The sequence below is a fragment of the Rana temporaria genome, chromosome 3 (genome assembly GCF_905171775.1).
Source record: "Rana temporaria chromosome 3, aRanTem1.1, whole genome shotgun sequence".
Classification (NCBI taxonomy): Eukaryota; Metazoa; Chordata; class Amphibia; order Anura; family Ranidae; genus Rana; species Rana temporaria.
The window spans coordinates 72,975,300-72,998,604 of record NC_053491.1 but is presented as its reverse complement, the minus strand read 5'-3'; the positions used below and the strand labels follow the sequence as shown (position 1 = coordinate 72,998,604).

Here is a 23,305-nt window from a genome sequence, read left to right as displayed (position 1 = left end):
AGCATTGGCTTTTTGCGGGTTAATTTGGAGCATGCGCACTGGGATACTTTCACGGACGGTGCATGCGCCGTTCGTAAAAAGCGTCATTTACGTGGGGTCACAATAGATTAATATAAAACACGCCCACATGTTCCATATTTGAATAAGGCGGGCTTACGCTGGCCTATTTACGCTACGCCGCCGCAGCTTTGCTTTGTGAATACTGCACATGCCTGTCAAAGTTGTGGAGGCGTAGCGTAAATAGGATACGTTACGCCCACTCACAAACACGCGCTCCCTACATGAATCTGGGCCTATATGTCTATTGGTTGAGTCCTGATCCTTGCTTGTGGACCTAAGAAGATACTGTACAATCTGTTTACATTTATGTGACCAGTTTGCCAATGTGTACTTCCACTACTAATATACCCCTTGATTGTACAAAATAAAAATAATAATAATAAAAAAAACTTTCAATATGTAGATTTTTACCTAATGAAAACCACATTCAGTTAGAATTTTGTTTGTTCAAGAAAAAAATTTCCATCCCGTTCTTTGAATTTTCCTGTTAAAAGATTCTTTAATAGATGTAATAACATTATTAAAAAAATAATATTTAATTTCATGAAAGCAAGAGAAGCATGTTGTAAATTTTACACAAGATTGGATTTTACAACAAAGCAATCTAAGAATCATTACAAAAAAAAATAAAAAATTATTTACACCAGACTGTTAGCTGTGTCAATAAAGGGAATGACATTCAGCGATAAAGCTACTTGTTTGGATGTCTGAGGTCTTCGCTAACAAGAAAGCTTGCAGCAACTGCACTGCGATTAGTCATTTAAGCTAAATTAATTTGATAACCGTTTATTATATACTTGAATATAAGATGGCATACTCTATAACAAATGATATATGGATTATAATATTTACAAAGCATAACATCTTGAAGACATTGTTCTGTACAAATCTGTTTACTGTGATCTGTATGGGAAAAGAATACTACAAGCTGGGTGGCTTGTAGCCCGAACTGTTGCTTTCCTTTTTTTTATTCCATGGAATGTACAGTGCATGGTATCCTATGGTTTATTCATCTTTTACAGTCCAAATAACAGATCCAGTTTAGGTGGCAAGGCCATCATCCCTGGAAAATTTGTATGAGGAAGGTGCTTCATAAAGGCTCTCTCCATCAGTGCTTAGGTCATCATCGTCATCAAGGTCATTCAACATCTTGCTTGGGGAGTTCCTGCGTCTGCTGCAAAGAATACATAGCATTAAACAAACAGTTGTGCAAATGACAGAACAGGAAAAAAGGCTATTTTAAATGTAAAAATAATCTACATACGGCTTATCATGTCAAAACAAGTCGTTTTTGAAAAAAAATAAAAAATAAAATACTTTCCTCATTTAACACTTTGCTATGAATTACACAACTGTAGAAAAGTAAGAAATCACTTTGCAAAGACGAGGCAAAGAAATAGATACATTATAATGAACACTGCATACAGTATCTCACAAAAGTGAGTACACCCCTCACATTGAGCTGTAGCATGGTGGCCAAGACCATACGGCGGTTTAACGGGACAGGTTCCACTCAGAACATGCCTCGCCATGGTCAACCAAAGAAGTTCAGTCAAGCATATTGGTGAGAGTGTCTTGGTCTGGGGCTGCATGAGTGCTGTCGGCACTGGGGTGCTACAGTTCATTGAGGGAACCATGAATGCCAACATGTACTGTGACATACTGAAGCAGATCATGATCCCCTCCCTTCAGAGACTGGGCCGCAGGGCAGTATTCCAACATGACAATGACCCCAAACACACCTCCAAGATGGCAACTGCCATGTTAAAGAAGCTGAGGGTAAAGGTGATGGACTGGCCAAGCATGTCTCCAGACCTAAACCCTATTGAGCATCTGTGGGGCATCCTCAAATGGAAGGTGGAGGAGCACAAGGTCTCTAACATCCACCAGCTCTGGGATGTCGTCATTGAGGAGAGGAAGAGGACTCCAGTGGCAACCTGTTAAGCTCTGGTGAACTCCATGTACAAGATGGTTAAGGCAGTGCTGGAAAATATTGGTGGCCACATAAAATATTGACACTTTGGGCCCAATTTGGACATTTTCACTTAGGGGAGTACTCACTTTTGTTGCCAGGGGTTTAGACATTAATGGCTGTGTGTTGAGTTATTTTGAGGAGACAGCAAATCTACACTGTTATACAAGCTGTACACTCACTACTTAACATTGTAGCAAAGTGTCATTTCTTCAGTGTTGTCACATGAAAAGGTATAATAAAATATTTACAAAAATGTGAAGGGTGTACTCACTTTTGTGAGATACTGTACATCAAAGAAAGCACACAAATTAAAATGCATATAACCAGGACGCGGCCATTATTGAAAGTGAACCTGTGTGTGTGTTTTTTTTTTTATTATTCTTTATTTATAGCAACAAAGCATACAGCAGACAAAACAAGCCAGGCAAGTTAGCAGGTTTTTACCTCATTTTGACAAAAAAAAGATCATATATTATCCTGGAAAGTAAACTAAACAAGATATAGGAGTTATGTCCAGAGCAATGAGAATACACTCAAGACCCAAGAGACCCTTGTAGAAATAGTAATAATTAAGAAAAGCCAGGCAATCAACCTTCAGGAGTGGAAGCATGTGTTGCTGACGGGAGAACACTGCGGTTCCCACCATTTTTCATTATATTGTAGATAAGAAGAGAAAAGTAAATGGACTAGAGAGGGAGAATTAAAAAAACAGGGTGAAAAAGAAAAAAATAGTTGGGGGAGGGGGGGGGGGGTGTAGAGGAGTAAGCTCATACATTCACAGACTTGATCCAAAAACTTACTGTGGGGGGGTGGGGTGGACTTCCACTAAATCAGGGTGGAAGATCTACTTGTGTTGGTAAGATGGATTACTAAGGAATGACGATATGTTTGTTTGGAAATGGAGCTGAGGTGAAGAAGACAGGCTGCAGGGTCTTGCTAAAGCGAAAGGTCCATGAGATCTCGGATAAAATCACATAGGCCCAGATTCTCGTACAATTGCGCAAAACTGGGCGGGCGTAACGTATCTGATTTACGTTACGCCGCCGCAAGTTTTACAGGCAAGTGCTTTATTCTCAAAGAACTTGCCTGTAAAGTTGCGGCGGCGTAGCGTAAATCACCCGGCGCAAGCCCGCCTAATTCAAATTAGCCGGGTAGGGGGCGTGGAGCATTTAAATTAGGTGCGTTCCCGCGCCGAACGTACTGCGCATGCGCCGTCCGGAAAATATCCCAGGGTGCATTGCTCCAAATGATGTCGCAAGGACGTCATTGGTTTCGACGTGAGACCCATTGGTTTCGACGTCCAGCCCCATTCACGGGCGACTTACGTAAACGACGTAAATTTTTAAATTTCGACGCAGGAACGACGGCCATACTTAACATTGGTTGCCCCTCATATAGCAGGGGCAACTTTACGCGGCACAAATCTAACGTAAACGTCGTAACTTCACTGCGTCGACCGCGCGTACGTTCGGGAATTCGCGTATTTTGCTAATTTGCATACTCGACGGGGAAAACTACGGAGGCGACACCTAGCGGCAAAAAAAAAAATTGCATTTAAGATCCGACAGCGTAAGAGCCTTACGCCTGTCGGATATAATGGTTATCTATGCGTAACTGATTCTAAGAATCAGTCGCATAGATACGACGGCCCAGATTAGGACTTACGACGGCGTACATTGCGTTGCGCTGTCGTAAGCCCTTTGAGAATCTGGGCCTTACACTCTGACAGAAAAGGTGGTTCAGCAGACAGGACCAAAAAATGTGAAAAAGCGTGCCTCTGTCTGCCATGCACCTCCAGCAGGTAGGTACCTTCAGGAACATGGAGTGTAGTTTTATAGGGACCACCTGGTTAACAACTATGAGATTACTATATTTTTGAGGAGATCGCTAATTTATGCGCAAAGAGGATAATGAATTTTCTTTTTCACATGCAGGGTAAAGCAACAAGTTAATTTCAATGGTAGCCCAACTAGCAGCTTATGTTTACCTCCCTTGCTTAAGAATTTGCCCCATGTAAGCTCTAAGTTGTGAATTAAAACCTACACGGGGATGAGTACCCTTCTTTACCCCATATGATGGTCTTGGTGCTTGGCATTTTAGGTGCCCAGCATATGTAGTCACATGGTAGGAAGAGGAGCGGGTCACATGTTTCCCGCCAAGTGTAGCAGCTGGGGAGAAAAAGAGTAAAGATAAGCTGCAGAAGAGGCTGCCATTTAAGTGAACTTGTTGCATGGCCCTGTATGGACAGAGCATAGGTTCACTTTGAACCTGTGGCTGTGAAAATTGGTATTTTTAAATTAAAGCTCACAATTTGCTTATCTCCACCTTCTAGAAATGTGGCGGTTACATCTCTCGCTGGCCACTATCATCTCCCCCCCGGCTGCTGAGTTTTTGGCCTTTTGATTGGCCAGTGAGGGATGGCGTTTGGTGCCCTACTTGGAACTCATCTTTAACAATATATACCATAACAAGTGTACTTACTAGAAAATGTAATATTTTTTAGATGATATTCTAAAAAAAACAACAACAAAAAGAAGCAAACACTTGGTAGACAGTGCTGCTTCGAGATACCAAAGCTCAGCACACAGATGACCATGCCCCACCAATAATATAAGAAAATGTACATGTGTTGAGGTTTGAACTTCACTAAAAGATAAATCCTCTGTTATAGTACACCACACAAAATAAGAAAATTATATATTCTATGAAATAATGTACTGTATACAGCCCTCAAAATTTACACTCGCCTACTAGCATTTGGCGAGTGTATTTAAGCTGGGGGCGAGTGATGACAGGGCTGCATGAGCAATCTCCCTCCAATCTGTGCCTACACTTAGAGTCCCGATGAGATTGGCGGCCGAAGAGGAAAGGTGCATGCTCGGGAAAAGTAGTCTGGTGAGCCGCGCACAGGCAGAGCAGTACACAGGTGCTCTACTCACAATTCTCATTAAGCCATGGGACCCAACAGTATGACCTCTCTGAGCCTGCCCCCCTCCCCCAGGCCCGACCAATGTAGCTGGAGAGCAGAAAGTAATGAGTGAGGTGGAGGATTGCAAAAATTACCACTCCGGTGCAGCGCTCACTGAAAGTTGCCCTGACATGAGAGCAGCAGCCTTCTAGTTTGTGCAGTTTTCTTCTCCTTGTGCTCTATGTAAGTGTCCAACAGTTTAGCCTGAGCACTGTGAACAGACTGGTCTCAATGTGTGCTGTGCGCTGTCAGTGTGCGCTGTGCTATGGTGTTGTGTGGATCTCAGCGCTGGATTGTACTCCCTCCCGCTGTGCTGCAGCTCCTCTCCTCTCTGCCAGCCTGAATAAAAGGGGGAAGTGGGGACATGCAAGCGTGGAGCCGCACACACAGGCTCCTGATGATCAGATGAATGGGAGAGAGAGGATGGATGGGAGTTGCAGAGGAGACAGCAAGAAAATGGGAAAGAGACCCAGTTCTAGTGCCCTGTCCCTCTTGTCTGCCCCCAGTGCCCTGTCCCTCTGGTTTGCCCCCAGTGCCCTGTCCCTCTGGTCTGCCCCCAGTGCCCTGTCCCATTTTGTTAAAGTTGTTGTTGGTAATATTTAATTTTGTAACTTGATTCTGCATAAAACATTGTCCTTCCATGAGATAATCGATGAGGGCGTGTTTATGGGTGCAATTAGGCGCAGGGCAGTGTATTAATTAGGTGGAGCAACTGGTGGCAAGTAACTCTTGAGGCCTGGCTAGTAGCTCAGGACTTGAAATTTTGAGCCCTGCTGTATATATTTGTAATGCTTTTATTATTAAATGAGCACCAGTCACGAGCAGCACACACTAACCTGAGTTCCTTCTTTGAAGCATTCAGCTGGGTTTGCAGTTGCTCGTTGAGGTCAATCTGTTCCTCGAGATCTCTTTGCAGTTTCTTTTTGGAACTTTCTAGCCTATCAATTTCTTCTTCAGCTTCTTCTACTTGTCTCTTCATTGATTTCAGTCGAAGACTTATCTATAGATTTCAAGAAGAAACACATGTTCTGTGAGTATACAACTGCATTACCTTGTTCCCCCAACCCAGGCCTAGTCACTCACCAGTAGACAAAAGAGTGCTTTTAAATGATAAAAGTCAAGAATTTGTATTATGTGTGGACTTGAAAAGTTACAGATATGTCCACTTTAATGCAAAATGCCTAGACAATGCCTTTGACAATCAGACAGATCAGAAAAATCAAAAACAGTCTGATAAAACCTAGGGGTTTTACGTACACTGTAAACAGTTCTGAATGCATTTCAAGGTCACGCTGATATGGCTTTATTATCCTATCAGCACTGGATGACAGAGGGCAATTGTAACTCTATGCTTTGTTATTAACAGGTTGCTATTGTGTGGCTAGTAAATGAAAACTGGAGGAAAGGAACAATGGAAGTGTTAATAACTGTAAACAGCAAGGAAGTGTTTCTAAGGCCCCTTTCACACGGACGGATAGAATGGTGCTTTTAGCTGCGGATTCTACCGCAGCTAAAAGCACACAATGCTTTTCTATGGCCCCATTCACACACTGCGTTTAGCTGCAGTTTGGTTACCTGCAGGTTGGGTGCAGATAGAAAAAATTAAATGTACTGCGTCCAGGAACGATTTGGCGCAGCTATCTGCACATAACCACAGGTAATCGCAGTGCACTGTGTCAGCTGCGTTTGGTATGAATCATGAGGGGGAACTCCACGCCAAATTTTAAATAAAAAACTGGCATGGGTTCCCCTGCAGAAGCAAAAACGGCATTGGAGTCCCCCCAAAATCCATACCAGACCCTTATCCGAGCACGCAGCCCGGCCGGTCAGGAAAGGGAGGGGGACGAGCGAGCGCCCCTCCCCTCCTGAACCATACCAGGCCGCATGCCCTCAACATGGGGGGTGGGTGCTTTGGGACCGGGGGGCGCCCTGCGGCCCCCCACCGCAAAGCACTTTGTCCAGGTTTTTAAAGTAATTTATTAGGCAGCTCCTGGGGTCTTCTTCTGACTACGTGGGTCTCTTTTTCTGCTCTCCAGTGCCTTCTTTCTTCTGCCGGGCTGCTCCGCTATCTTCTTGCAGCTCTTTTACTAGCGGCGGCCCGGTCTTCTGCGTCATCTTCTCCCCTGGTTTGACACGGGGGGCAGATAGTTTGTTTGCTACCCCCCCAAAAAATGGAGCACCAGTGCCACTGAATCAAACTGGTTGTTTTTGGACAATGGTTACATATTCCTTTACACCACCTCTAAAATACTAAAAACCATGGTATTCTGGAAGTCAGACATCCTCAGGAAATGGAGTAAAGAGTGAGTTGTGACAAAGAAGAATTATGTTCTATGCTGGGGTTATAAATAGAGAGAATAACAGGAACTGCAGTCTGCTCACATAATTTGTAATAAAAAAAAATGCCATTCTGAAGCTTCCCTCCAACCACTTTGCATATTATTTTATATATACTGTTATTCTGTACTTGCTGTATATGCTGCAGAAATGTCCCTCTATTGAGTCTGGCTGCATCCATTTTAACTGTGGGCAGCTGAAGCTGCTGCCTCTTCACTGCCTGGATTTACACAGATACACAGAGGCACACCTCAAGCTCTGCAGCTTTCATTGGCCCTATTATGACTCATCCCCCCTCCCTTCCTGGCAAACTCTCACAAGAGAGTGAGAGAGCGCTGTACATTATGTAATAAGCCTAGGCTTTTTACCAGACAAGAAACAGGACGTGGGCTGTATAAGGTATTTACTGGCAGAAAAAATATTTTACTCTCCACATTTAAAACAACAAGGGCAGAAGATTTAATAGATGGGAAGTTGAAAAAAATTACTCAGGTTCGCCATCAATGAACTAATCTTATTACTCGTGGCCAGTAAACGACATGCCCATCTTTGCGCAATACACTGAAACTAACTGTGGTATAGAGTTTGATTCAGAGATAAGTATTACATTGGACACAGATTTGGGACCTGCCATCCTGGTTCTGGCTTCACTAGATAACACTCTATACAGAAGAACATTAGAACTCCCATTTCCGGCTTGTGCTATTGGCCCCCCGGCTTGCCCTAGACATCTGCACAACTCCAGAGGTGACTCAGGTTCTCCTAGCATTGGCTTTATGTTGGAAGCACTTGCTGAAAAAAACGAAGTTCAATGCTTCCAAGCATGCATCGACTTGATTCTGAGCATGCATGGATTTTTAACCGATGGACGTGCCTACAAACAATCTTTTTTTTCTATCGGTTAGGTATCCATCGGTTAAATTTAAAACAAGATTGCTTTTTTTTAACCTATGGATAAATAATAGGGTTGTCCTGATACCACTTTTTTAAGACCGAGTACGAGTACTGATACTTTTTTTCAAGTACTCGCCGATACCGATTACCGATACTTTTTTTTAATGTCATGTGTCAGTATTTTTTTTTATTTTACAATTTAAACATTTCACATTTTTTTTGTTGTTTTTTTACAATGCTTTCTTGGGGGTGAGGGGGGTGGGGAATGAATGTGTCAGTGTGTGTTTTTTTTTAATATGTATTATTTTTTACAATTAATTATTTTTATTATTTATTGCCATTTTTTTTCTTAGCCCTGTTGGGGGGCTTTGGTGAGATATCAGGGGTCATAACAGACCCCTGATATCTCACCTTTGAGACAGAGAAAGGGACTAAGGACACAGATTCCCCAGTCCCTTTCTCAGCTGCACTGGAAATGAATGGACAGGAGACAGAGGTTCCTATCCATTCATAAACTGAAGCATCGTAAACACAGTGATCGCTCCTACCGCCGCTCTCCATCCTGACAGAGGTGGCGGAGGAGGACACGGAGGGGGGACACAGATCACAGAGGGGGGAAGCAGCCGCACGGAGGGGGGACACAGATTCGGAGGGGGGAAGCAGCGGCACGGAGGGGGGGACACAGATCACAGAGGGGGGAAGCAGCGGCACGGAGGGGGGACACAGATCATGGAGGGGGAAGCAGCGGCATGGAGGGGGAGAGCAGAACAGAGGACGGCAGCAGCACAGAGGGGGAGAACAGAGGACGGCAGCGGCACGGAGGGGGAGAACAGAGGACGGCAGCGGCACGGAGGGGGGACACAGGAGCATGGAGGGAGTCAGGTATCGGTAAAGTATCGGAGCATTTTCCCCGAGTACAAGTACTCGAAGAAATGCTTGGTATCGGTCCCGATACCGATACTAGTATCGGTATCGAGACAACCCTAATAAATAACCGATGGAGCCTACACATGATCGGTTTGGACCGATGAAAACAGTCCATCAGACCATTCTCATCAGTTTAACCGATCGTGTGTACGCGGCCTTAGTGTTATCTTGGCAGAGATACTTGCCAAGGACACTAGATGTCTGAAAGGACATGAAGATGCAGGCTTTCGATAGAAAATTACTGTCATTAATTTTGTCTCTGTTCACTGGCAGACAGACATATTTCAGACACCCATGTAACCTAATCCTGTAATAATCATATGCTGCTAATTTGCAGTATAATTGAAATGCTATAGCAGTTGTTTTCTCAATAATTAGAGAACACAAGTAGCTAAAAATCTACCATGAAGTTTGAGAATATCTTTACAATGCATATATCCAGAGAACATTATTTAAATTTAAATTTTTCATTGTATTAAACTACACAATTCCAATCACTTTACTGACAACTGCAAAGTTAAATGCACTCAGGGTATTACCCTGACCCAGTAAGGTGCAGACTAGAATGAAATACAGATGCGGCAGACGTGATAAATCGTCCATTACCTTTTTGTGATAGAAAATCTTTCATATGATGGGTGAGTTTATCTCTTTTATTTAGCACTAATCCATACAAGAGGTCAAGCAATGCCTAAATCTGTTGCATCCAGAAAGGTTGCTCCACTTAAGCCCCGTACACACGAATAGAATATTGTACAAAAAAATACCGCTTTTCAAAGCGATTGTACGATAATCTGATCGTTAGTACAAAGCTGTCATCTGAAATTTTCCGAAGGGACAAACATGAGACCTGTTCTGGTCCAATTTCATTTAATCAGTACAGTTTTTGTCCGAAAATACATTACAAATACATTAAATCACTTCCGAATTTTTATTCTTTCGTTTAAGAATTTTCGTGCTTTTGTAACCTATTTGTTTTTTTGATATGGAGCCTAGTATCCAAAAAAAAATACAATCATTCATTCGATAATACCATTATGTGTACTGGGCTTAAAGGGGTTGCAAAGGCAATTTTTTTTCCCTAAATAGCTTCCTTTACCTTAGTGCAGTCCTCCTTCACTTACCTCATCCTTCCATTTTGCTTTTAAATGTCCTTATTTCTTCTGAGAAATCCTCACTTCCTGTTCTTCTGTCTGTAACTACACACAGTAATGCGACACTTTCTCCCTGGTGTGGAGAAAGCCTCTTGAGGGTCTCTCCTGGCTGTGTACACATTGAGCCAAGAGGGAGGGAGGAGCCGAAGTGTGACTGTGTATTGCAGTCAGTGGAGACTGAGAGAGAGGGACGCCTGCACTGTAGCCGAATGACGCTGCGGGACCCCGGGCGACAGATGTGCCGGGTGACCGCGCCACTTTGCGGGGGGCAGCAAAAAAGCGCCCCCGCCCCGCGAACCCTCCTCCTCCCGCACGGAGAGCCGCACAGCTGAATCCTGGAGTTCAGTGCAACTGCACGCTTCAGCACTGAACTCCAGGATTCAGCTGTGCGGCTCTCCGTGCGGAAAGAGGGGGTTCGGGGGGGCGCCTTTTCGCCGCCCCCCGCAAAGTGCCGCCCTAGGCCTGGGCCTTGTCGGCCTAGGCCATAATACATCTCTGCAGAGGATATTAAACCCCACCCTGGAGATAATCAACCTGCTGACTGGAGAGAGATTTCCTCTTCTGAAGTCAAGTGATCATATGACCATCACAGTGCCTTCCATGTGACTCCCTAAAACTTGAGAGACACAACATGCAGAATATTCTAGGAGTCACCAAGAAGATGATGGAGCTGCTGACCGGAGAGGTTCCTATAAAGGTGTCAGGATGTCACTCTCGATCTCTCCATGGAGGAATAGGTTTATTAAGAAGGACACAAGATTCTCTACAAGGACATTATGATGGAGAATCAGCCACCTCTCACATCACAGTGGATGCCAAATCATGTTGGTTTGGGCTTGCGCCCTCCTGGTTTGTTTTGCGGGGCCTGTTTGGATCCTATTACCACAGCTCCCAGGACAGACATTCCTAGCAGGAGCCAAGCGAATATGGGCATGTATTTTAGTTTTCAACAGTTTTATATTAAGTTTGCATCAACCCCTGAGGAAGTGAATGGTTGTTCATGAAACACGTTGAGACTATAGACTATTCTATGGAAATTTGTACCTGACTGCAATATACAACATGACAAATCTGTTCATAATATGATATCTGCCTGTGGCTACTCCTGATCTTGTATGTATCAATAAATGTGATTTTTACTTCATCAATAGAAGTGTCACCCCTCATTTTAAGGGCAAAAAAAAATGTATTTGAACAGTCTACTTGCCTTTAGTAAATCAACCCCATTGTTTTTTTGGTCCATGCCCACCCTTAGACCACTTCACGACTTTTATGTGTGCACCATTAACATTAAATTATTACATATCTCAAATTGGACTAGATTTATCATGTTAGTATTATGCACACTATTGGCTGTCCAATATGTTTTATTGTAAATAGTAGGGTTGTCCCGATACCACTTTTTTAGGACCGAGTACAAGTACCGATACTTTTTTTCATGTAGTCGCCGATACCGAATACCGATACTTTTTTTAAATGTCATGTGACAGTTTTCAAACCACAATACAGACTAAGGATATTTTCTTTAGAATTATGAAGAACTCTAACTCAAGACATTATAAAAGAATAAAAATGAGTAAAAATGAATACAAATGTTTTATTTGCTTGTCACGCAGTAGTAAAAAACTCAAAGAATTTTCATAGAACATGTTGATAAATACAAAAAAAGTATTCTATTTAGGTATCGGGAGCATTTGCGCGAGTACGAGTACTCCCGCAAATACTCGGTATCGGTCCCGATACCGATACTAGTATCGGTATCTGGACAACCCTAGTAAATAGTATTCATTTTCCTGCAACTCCCAGTGTTCTCATGCAACATCAGATTGATGCTGCTTGGAATTTACCACTCAAAGTAACATGGTTATAAAGGGCCAGATTCACAGCAGAGATACGACGGAGTATCTCAGATACTCCATCGTATCTCTCAGAGTATCTATGCGACTGATTCATAGAACCAGTTACGCATAGATAGCCCTTAGATCCGACAGGTGTAATTGTTTTACACTGTCGGATCTTAGGATGCAATACCGCGGCCGCCGCTGGGGGGAGTTTGCGTCGTAAACCAGCGTCGGGTATGCAAATTAGTAGTTACGGCGATCCACAATGGTTTTTCGTGTTCGCTACATCGCTGCTAGTCTAGTTTCCCGTCGCAAAGTTAGTCGTCGTTTTAGGTGCCCCAACTTTACACAGCACACGTATGTGCTGTATAAAGTATGGCCGTCGTTCCCGCGTCGAAATTAAAAAATGTTTCCTTCTTGCGTAAGACGTCCGGGAATACGGAAGTACGCTACGCACGTCGCCATTCTAAAAAATGACGTCACTTCGCGCAAAGCACAGTGGGAAATTCAAAAGGGAGCATGCGCAGTAGGTCCGGCGCGGGAGCGCGCCTAATTTAAACGGAGGCCGCCAGCGTAAGTTTTCATGCAAGTGCTTTGAGAATCAGGCACTTGCGATGAAAACTTGCGGCGGTGTAACGTATCTACGATACGTTACGTCGTCGCGATTCTACGTGAATCTGGGCCATAGTTACATAGTTAGTCAGGTTGAACAAAGACACAAGTCCATCTAGTTCAACCAATAAAAGAGAAAAAAAGAGAAACAACATTATTCACATGGTCTGAATATACGGCTTTAAGAATAAAACAGCTGTAATTTGCAAATAAACTTTGTCACCCAAGGCCAAACATGGGAAATACAAAAGCTGTATCTGAAGTCTTAAATTTGACATGCAGTAGTTAATTAGGGTTTGAGAGGAGAACCATTTAAAATCTGCTCTACCTGATCTTTCTGATCGGTTAAAGTGAGATGCTCGTCATCCACCTGCATCATTAACTCCTTCAGCTTCCTCTCCAGCCTGCGGTTGCCGAGTTGGAGGTTTGCCCGATCCCTGTGGAAAGGAAAAGCACATTGTTGGGAAATAGAAGCTGGAAACTGTGCCAGACTCTTCAACTTTCACTCAGAATACTGATGAAACGTTATTATTCTGTGGATTTACTGCTTAAAGCTCAGAATGTTACATTTCTATGGATCTACCATTATATAAACACACAAAAAAAGTTGATACAGCGATTTCTGAAACAAATATGCCCATGTACACCTACTATATAAAAATGGTATAAATAATATGTATGTACGGTAATTGTAACCAGCAAATATACAGAGACACGGGACAGTTTATGAAGACAGAGAAGCAAGACATCAGCACAGCAACCAGTCACTGAACTGCACCGAATCATAGAGCAAAGCATTCAAAGGAAAGCATAATAGACATCTGGGTACAGTATGCCAGCTTCCTGTGATGTTCTCCTGCACAAGTGGAATACTAATGCCGGAGCTTCGTCTGCAGACACACTGCAATGTCCCAAGTTCCGTGCAAACAAACGATCCAAGTGATTGTGTTTGGCCATGGACAGGTTCCCTTGATTGCAATTTTTTCTGGCTGGGTCGAATAGCAAAATTTATTTGGCTCCAATTCTTATTCCTTATTTTTTTTTTTTTTAACAGGCTCAAAAAATAAACAACTGGGATACTGCGAGAATCAGAATATTAATTCTTAAATTAGGATTGTGTGGTCTTGCTTATGATAGAATAAAATACAATGGGGCAGATCCACAGAGAGAGTACGCCGGCGTATCTACTGATACACCGGCGTACTTTCAAATTTCCCGCGTCGTATCTTTAGTTTGAATCCTCAAACCAAAATAATGACGGCATCTGGGTTAGATCCGACAGGCGTACGGCTTTGTACGCCTTCGGATCTTAGATGCAATACTTTGGCGTCTGCTGGGTGGAGTTTGCGTTGTTTTCCGCGTCGGGTATGCAAATTAACTAATTCCGATGATCCACGAACGTACGCGCGGCCGTCGCATTCTTTTACGTCGTCTCTAGTCGGCTTTTTCCGGCGTATAGTTAAAGCTGGTGTTTTGCGGCGTATAGTTAGACTTGCCATGTTAAGTATGGCCGTTGGTCCCGCGTTTAATTTGAATTGTTTTTTTTTTTTTTTTGCGTAAGTCGTCCGTGAATCAGGATGGATGTAATTCACGTCTATGTAAAAAAAAAATGACGTCCTAGTGACGTCATTTAGTGCAATGCACGGCGGGAAATTTATGGACGGGGCATGCGCAGTTCATTCGGCGCGGGGACGCGCTTCATTTAAATGAAACACGCCCCCTAATCGCCGATTTGAATTCCGCCGCCAGAGATAGACTACGCCACCGTAACTTACGGTGCAAAATCTTTAAGGATTCGATTTAAAGCCAGGTAAGGTACGGCGGCGTAGCGTATCTCTGATACGCTGCGCGGGTGCAGATCTCTGTGGATCTGCCCCTATATTTGTATGGTTGTCCTGCCTGACGTAATGCATGGTTTCTCGGCTTCTGATAGAAGGCAGGGTAGAAAAACAGAGCCCTGTACTTGTGTACATCTCTCTTTTTTTTTTTTTTTTATAGCTATAAAAAAGGACAGTAAAAATCCCTACTAAAATAAATAAATAAATATATATATATATATATATATATATATATATATATATATATATATATATATATATATATATATATATATACACACACACACACACACACACACACACACACACACACACACACACACACATTAAGCTCAGACCAATCTGTTGCCATTCCTGAAGCTTAAATCACAGATCAACACTGCTGGTGTATCAGACAAAACTGGCTTATAGAGCATGTAATGAACATGGTCGATCTGCCGGGGAAAGAAATTGTCATCACATGGTGTACATCTCTCTTGACTACAAGGCTTTACTATGCGGCACTGCTATGCACTCTGAGGAGCTGAGAAGTTGTCGGATTATCTGACCGTGTGTATGCAAGTCCTTTGGACAAAACTCCAAAGTACAAACATGCATGCTCAGAAGCAATGCTCACACAACATTAGCAGAAGTTGCCCAAAGGGTGGCGCTAAAGAGCTGAAAAACCACATAATTTTGTGTTTGGTGGCTAACAATTCTTTGCCGTTTGTATGCAATACAAGTTTGTGGCCAACGCCCGTCGAACAAAAGTCCTACCATTTGTCCGCAGAAAATCCGATCGTGTGTATGAGGCTTAACACAAAAAGGAAGGTCTTCTTTAATTCACCCCTATACCCAACTTTTTTGACCCATAAAATGTATTTCTTTTGCTTAATCTCCTAATATACAGATCACCATGAGTAACTCTTTTGCTTCCCCTACTCTCGTTTAATAACCTACACCCTACTTAAAAAATAAAAAAAATAAAAATGTTTTCTAGAGCTATGGCGATAAAAGTTGCTTTATTATCTTTTTTGTGTAATTGTCTACTTGCTAAAACATGTCATCTGGTATTGATTCTGTATGCTTACACACGCTGATTGGCTACCATGCACAGCTGCACAAGAATTTGCTCTCTCTAGTTTTAGTAAATCAACCCCTGCGTCCAGAAATCTAGAGGCCTAACTCCACATTTACTTTAACTAGCTCTTTTGTGCCAAGCTGGCCAAAATAAAATATTTCTTACACTTCTTATACACATAGGTTGTACTGTATAAACTGTTTGTAGGATCAGCTACCTACAGTATACAATACTGTTGAATAAGGACTTCCTGTCCCACTCCCAGAACAAAATTGAGTTGGGCTTAGCGCTGTGTAGCCATTCATAGGCGTGATGTCATCCACCCACCTTTCTACCTCAGCCAATCAGAGTAAGCTTTGCATTCCTTCATAAAATACTAAGCTACTTATGAATGGCTGAGCAGAGCTCATCCTGACTCAGTTTTGTTGGTGGTGTGGGACAGAAAGTTCACACCCCACTGCTGAAACACAGTGCTGTATTCCATATGTAGCTGATGTAGCAGCACACCCCAGTAAGCCAAGCAGTAAGTGTAGCCAATTGTTTGTTTTAGCCAAACAAACAAGTTAAATGGGCAGCAAATGTGGATTTAGATAGATGTTAAGTAGACAGGGCTGACAACATGTACTTATGAATTATGAGTTGTGTTGTCACATCAAAGCTGAAGGTAGGAGCATATTTAAAATTTCTGGCACATCAATAGTTATTTTTCTGTACTTGCAGCAGTTTAGGCCTCATGCACATTGAGCTTAAAAAAAGCGTTGAGTGTTTTTTTAGCCTGATAACCCTCTACATAAGCCAACGTGTCCATGGAAATATAGGCATTTACAGACGTATTAGAAGAGAAGCATTGATAGGATGGAAAAACAAAACAAAAGGCGTATTTAGGAGAAAACCTAAATAGCACGGAAAAAAAACACAGGACACGCCTAAATGAGTATAAACACACAAACCTAGACGCATTTAAGGCACGTCTACCATTTGAACACTAGTGCATTCCAATGGCCAGAATGAATTAATATTCAGGCCAATAGATCACATTGAATGCAAAGTACAGCCAAAGCTTGTTTGGCTTTACTTCTGTGGATCACAGGAGTGCAGATCGTTTTTTTCAGCAGAGAGTGGGCGGAAGCTCGCTGCCAGCTGGCGTCACAGAACCGGTCCAGGCTCAGGCAAGATTGTGAAAATGAATTTGAGATCTGCCCACATGCCTGGACTGGCACCGGCTCAGCCTCTCAGCAAGCCACTGATAGTTTGAGCCGGCCGCACACCAGTGAGGAAGGGGGCAGAGCAGAGAGCCCTAAGAGAGAACTAAGCGATCGGCAGTGTTTGATCGTTCGGTTCTCAGTCTTCGAGCCTGCGGTGGAGAGATGCTGCATCCACCTAGGTAAGTATGATTCTGCAAAAAAAAAAAACCCCATACATCTCGTTTAACATTCAAATGCTAGACGTGCCTAAACACGTGTGCAATACGTGGCTTTTACCGCATTTTTAAAGTAGCTTTTTCCTGCTAGGAGTTCTGTTGTACAGAGTCGCTTGGCAGATGCACAGTGTACATGAGACCTTTTTTTTAAATTTAACATTTTTTTATTGTTGTTTGCATATATATATAGTACAGAAAATAGTGCGCCAAGTTGTATAAGTTTAACATAGTACATATACAAGCATCCATTATACCCCTCCCCCTATCTCTGTGTCATTGTATTTAAGTAAAAAAGACCTATTAAATTCCAAATTATTTTCCCTCATATCCGTCATCCCCCCCCCCCCCCCGCCCCTCCACCCCTCACCCGCCCTCCCATCACACCTTGGACCGGTTTTTTAGGTTAATTTGCTACATTCAGTTGATCGTCCCCATAAAGGGATATCCAATAGCGGGTTAAGGTATTAATTAAGTTTGGAAGATTTCCTCTGCTTATATAGGGCATCCCGTTATGTCTAGCCAAGGTTTCCACATCCTCACATATTTTTTATAGTTACCCTGTTTAGTAAGTGTCGCTCTCTCACTCCAGATCATTGTGTTGATGGTTTCGACCCAGGATTTTACAGTAGGTGGAGTCTGGGCCTGCCACCTCCACGCAATTAGCTTCCTTGCCTGGAAGAGGCATCTCAGCACCACCTCAAGGGCACCGACAGGCACTCTATCCTCCTCAATACTGCCTAATAGGCATGTCTTGGACTCAGCTTCCAGATTAGTTTTAAAAGTTTTATTGATTATGTCTATCACCTCCTCCCAGTATCTGAATAGCTTAGGGCATTTCCACAACATGTGGATAAGATTGCCTGTCGCTCTGCACCTTGGACATTCGTCAGTGCTTCTCCACCCGAGGTTGAACATTCTCCTGGGGGTATAGTATACCCTATGCAGGAGGAACAGGTGTGATACTTTCTGAGATGGAGAGATCGAAACCAATACTCCCCTCCTCAGGATCGCATCCCACTGTTCCGTGGTCATTTTCCCTAAGTCTCTCTCCCATCCTATCCTGCTCTTAATGGGGCCTGCCCTACTTATTGTTTTAGCTCCTATTCTGTAGTACAGTTCGGAGATCAGGCCTTTAGTTGTTTTTGAAGAGATTATTTTCAGGAGGGTAGGAGCCGAGGACCATACAATGGGTCGTGACCCAAACTGGGCTTGAATGCCATGACGGATCTGGAGGTATCTGTAAAATGTTTTATTTGCGATGTTGAATTCCTGTCGCAAGTCTGCAAAGGATTTCATATGTTCTCCATCGTATAGTTGGTTTGTACATGAGACCTTACAGGGACAAAACATGTGGACATGTGCATGTACTGAATATATTGATTTTTTAATTTTGCCTTGACAGACGTTTTAAATGTCCAAATGCAACATCATACAACAGTACATGCACTCAATTAACATGAAATATCACAAAGATATTTACTGAAATATACAATGAATGTCGGAAAATCTAAGCTCTGTAATTTTATTTTGTATTTTAGAATTTTCACTATTTTATTTTATTTCACTATTGGGTTGCAGATGTAAATTTATAATCCAGAGGTTCATCAGGAATTTAAACATATAGGTATGAGAAGAAAAAAAAAAAATAAGAAAAATATAAGCTTAATATTACATCATAAAGCATAACTGAAAGCGCAACTATGCTACAACACTAATACATAAAAAGACAAGAAAGAGTTAAAAAAAATCATCCAGCAAGCCCAAACACAACAAACAACTCCATTACCTTTCTTCATTTTCCAGGCGTTCTTCCAGCTCCACTATTCTTACTTCCATCTGAGCAACAAGCCCTTCTTTATTGGATCGATGTGAAGTTTCAAAATGAGCTATTCGGCTCTTCAGATCTTTGTTCTGAGCGAAAAGAAAAGTGCAGTGGGTCAAACAATTTTAAACTTCAAATGCTACACAAGGTTTTAAAACAAAGCTGGATGTTTCAACAATGCCCAATGAATCTTTTAAGAATAACACATTTTCAGCTGAAAATTCTCTCGATTCAAGAGATCCCATTTACATCCAAGCCAAGGCATACACTCACAAGGTGCTATACAATACATTAGGTCAGTAATATTTAAACGAATGCACAGTGCAAAATTCAGCACTGCAATACATTCATGAGAATTTTTTTTGCCCAAGTATGCAAAAAAAATAAAAATAATACTTATAAAAAAATAAAATGTTACCTGTCTTTCCAAAGACATTTTATCACACTCCAGATCTTGCTTGGCAGCACGTTCTTGAAACAGTTCTCCCCTCATCTGTTCAATCTGATATGAACAACAAAGATTATTTTTTTAATTCTCATAATTATGCATCATATTAATCAGATATTTCTTTCAGCACCAAGTCATCTTTTTTTTTTCCATTTTTATTTAGAGGATTGCAACAGATAAATAAAAACATTGGCCTGGATTCAGATAGCCTTTACGTCGGCGTATCTATTGATACGCTGCGTAAGTGCTAAGAAGCGCCGGCGTATCTTCTTTCTGTATTCAGAAAGCAAGATACGCCAGAATTTTACTAAGATACGGCCGGCGTAAGGCTCTTAAACTGTCGTATCTTAGGCTGCATATTTACGCTGGCCGCTAGGTGGCGCTTCCGTATATTTCCGCGAGGAATATGCAAATTATGTAGTTACGCCGATTCAGAAACGTACGTCCGCCCGGGGCATTTTTTTACGACGTTTACGTTAGGCTTTTTCCGCCGTAAAGTTACCCCTGCTATATGAGGGGTATCCTATGTTAAGTATGGACATCGTTCCCACGTCGAATTTTGAAAATTTTACGTCGTTTGCATAAGTCGTTCGCGAATAGGGCTGTACGTAAGTTACGTTCACGTCTAAAGCATTGACGATTTGCGGCGTAATTTCGAGCATGCGCACTGGTGTTTTTTCACGAACGGCGCATGCGCCGTTCGTAAAATACATCCAATACGTGGGGTCACAGTGAATTTAAATAAAACACGCCCACATCATCCACATTTGAATTAGGCGGGCTTACGCCGGACCACAGACGTTACACCGCCGTAACTTAGGGCGCAAGTTCTTTCTGAATACAGAACTTGCGCCCTAATTTACGGCGGCGCAACATATCTGAGATACGTTACGCCCCGCCGAAAGATACTCCAATGTATCTGAATCCGGCCCATTGACTCCATACAATTGTCGAGTGTACATTCCAAGTCACTGCAAAGCTTCAAAAACATCCACAGAGGGGTACAGCATTACATACAGAAACCACATTGACCAGTAAGGCCTCGTACACACCGTCGATCCATCCGATGAGAATGGTCCGACGGACCGTTTTCATCGGTTCACCGCTGAAGCAGACCGATGGTCTGATGTGCGTACACACCATCGTTTCCAAAACCGATCGGGTCAGAACGCGGTGACGTAAAACACACGACGTGCTGAAAAAAACGAAGTTCAATGCTTCCAAGCATGCGTCGACTTGATTCTGAGCATGCACGGGTTTGAACCGATGCTTTTGCGTACTAACCATCGGTTTTGACCTATCGGTCAACCGTCCATCTGTTCGATTTTTAAGCAAGTTCTCTTTTTTTGGACCGAAGGACAACTGACCGATGGGGCGTACACATGGTCGGTTTGGACCGATGAAACTGAACTTCAGTCCGTTTTCATCGGTTTGGTCCAACCGTGTGTACGCGGCCTAAGAATCTTTATACATAAGTATCAACTGTCTATCCAAACATGGTTAAATGACCTGGATAATTGGGTATAGAAAGGCCTCTGGGAGTCCGCAACTGGATACAGGGTAGGAAGCCCATAAAACCCAAGTCATCTTTTATTAAAGGGACATGAACTATCATCGTAATATACCATTTATATCAGCTTTTTTGAGGACAGTGTGGAAAGCTTTTACAAAGCCTTTGCAACATTTTCAATTTGTAAGCACCTTTTTTTGAAGCTTTGAGGCCGGAATCACACTAGTGCGTTGCTTTTTTGAGCTGCGTTCTCGTTGCAGATTTCTCTAGAGGGTGTTCTGCAGATCAACTGCGGTTTAGCTGCAGATCAGGTGCGAATTTGGAGACCTGGGAGAACTTCCGGGTGAGAGGAGAGTGGGGGAGAATTGTATTGAGCTGAATGAGAGAAACTCCTGCAGAGAACTGAACACATGTGCGAATTAGATGCGTACCCATAGAAGATAATGGGACTGAATTCGCACCGCAAGACATAAAAACCGCATGCGGTTTGGAGGCAATACGCAGTGCGGATGCATCGCACATATGTGAACCAGCCTCATTGAAAACAATGTATTTTGAAATGTCCTGCGAATTAGATGCGGTTTAAACCGCACTCAATTCGCATAGGTGTGAACCTGGCCTAAGGCTCGTTCACACCTGGTAGGTGTGCTGGAGCCAAACACTTTTTTGCACATTCTGCGTATCGTGTTTAGGGAAACCCATTATTTTGATGGGTGAGAGGTATGCAAAAAGGGCCTGACCCATTTTTTATCACCAAAGCGCATGATACTGTGTGGGGGTGCCATTAAGAATTAATGGCACTACCATGCATCTGCAAAAAAACTCTGGCTCCCCTGCATCAGTGAGCAATTGGTGCAGCGGAGGGAATGCTGCCAACAACGTGCTGGGTTATGGAAGCCTAGGGGGACATCACAGCTCTCTGTCGTATAGCAAGATGGGTGGAAGGAACATTTTTAAGAGGTAAGCTGGCCATAGATGGTTGAAATCTCATCCAGTTCAGAAGAGACCAGCTGAAACCTGAACCATCTATGGGCAGACTGACTGTACCAAAATCGATCCATCGATGGACTTGGATACAACTAGCATGCTGGATTTTCACATGCAATTATTGACAGCGGCTTTAGCCGCTAGCAATAATCACTGTGTTCTCCTGGCAGGGACAGCTTCCTAAATCCCCCCTCCAGGAGAACACAAAAGCTTAGCGGGAAGCATTCCCCAATCAACTCAGTCAATTTTGAGCAATTTTCTTTCCTGCATCCCGTAGTTGTAGGAAAGAAAACATCTGTGGGCTGCTTTAGACTTATGCCGCGTACACACGATCATTTTTCGGGTTGTAAAAAACAAAGTTTTTCAGGCTCTCGAAAAAATGATTTTTTTTTCAACTTCATCATTAAAACAACGTTGCCTACACACGATCGTTTAAAAAAAATGCTCTAGCAAAGCGCGGTGACATACAACACGTACAACGGCACTATAAAGGGGAAGTTCCATGCTGATGACGCCACCCTTTGGGCTGCTTTAGCTGATTCCTTGTTAGTAAAAGACGATTCACGCTTTTCTGTCGGTTACAGTGTGATGAATGTGCTTACTCCATTACGAACGATAGTTTTACCAGAACGATCGCTCCCGTCTCATAACTTGCTTCTGAGCATGCGCAGGTTTTTCACGTCGTTTAAGCCCACACACGATCATTTTTTACAACCCGAAAAACGACATAGTTTAAAACGACGTTAAAAAATGCAGCATGTTCGAATTTTTTTTTTTTTGTTTTTTCAGAACCCGAAAAATTATGTGAAGCCCACACACAATCGTTTTAATGGACATTTTTTTAAAACTTTGATTTTTACATGCCGAAAAATGATTGTGTGTACGCAGCATTAGGCATTACTTCCACTTTAATGTCTAAACTGGCTACACTGTGGGGCTAATCCACAAAGAGAGTACGCTGGCGTATCTACTGATACGCCGGCGTACTTTCAAATTTCCCGCGTCGTATCTTTGTTTTGAATCCTCAAAACAAGATACAACGGCATCTGGGTTAGATCCGACAGGCGTACGTCTTCGTACGCCTTCGGATCTTAGATGCAATTCTTCGGCGTCTGCTGGGTGGCGTTCCCGTCGTAATCCGCGTTGAGTATGCAAATTAGCTATTTCCGACGATCCACGAACGTACAAGCGGCCGTCGCATTCTTTTACGTCGTCTCTAGTCGGCTTTTTCCGGCGTATAGTTAAAGCTGCTATATGGTGGCGTACTCAATGTTAAGTATGGCCGTCGTTCCCACGTATAATTTTAAAAAATGTAAGTCGTCCGTGAATCGGGCTGGACGTAACTTACGTCCACGTCAAAACAATGACGTCCTTGCGACGTCATTTAGCGCAATGCACGGTGGGAAATTTAGGGACAGCGCATGCGCAGTTCGTTCGGCGCGGGGACGCGCT

The 23,305-nt window shown here is 42.8% G+C and overlaps 1 protein-coding gene and 1 non-coding gene across 5 annotated transcripts in view; both read right to left on the bottom strand.

The window, feature by feature from the left end:
* Positions 1 to 533: 533 nt before the first annotated feature.
* The window catches only part of CGNL1 (cingulin like 1), a 143,194-nt gene continuing 120,422 nt past the window's right edge, over positions 534 to 23,305 (bottom strand). For 3 of the 4 annotated variants that reach the window (XM_040342749.1, XM_040342750.1, XM_040342751.1), the window contains exons 15-19: positions 19,327 to 19,410; positions 18,873 to 18,997; positions 13,097 to 13,205; positions 5,840 to 6,003; positions 534 to 1,234 (exon numbers count right to left, since the gene is read on the bottom strand). In XM_040342749.1, the coding sequence (XP_040198683.1) occupies positions 1,102 to 1,234; positions 5,840 to 6,003; positions 13,097 to 13,205; positions 18,873 to 18,997; positions 19,327 to 19,410 (615 nt within the window). In that variant the 3' untranslated portion in view covers positions 534 to 1,101. The remainder of the gene's footprint in view (positions 1,235 to 5,839; positions 6,004 to 13,096; positions 13,206 to 18,872; positions 18,998 to 19,326; positions 19,411 to 23,305) is intronic. The other variant, XM_040342752.1, reaches the window with a different exon arrangement.
* On the bottom strand, positions 14,993 to 15,076 carry LOC120934198. Its single transcript, XR_005748344.1, has one exon. It is a non-coding gene; the product is annotated as a small nucleolar SNORD12/SNORD106 (small nucleolar RNA).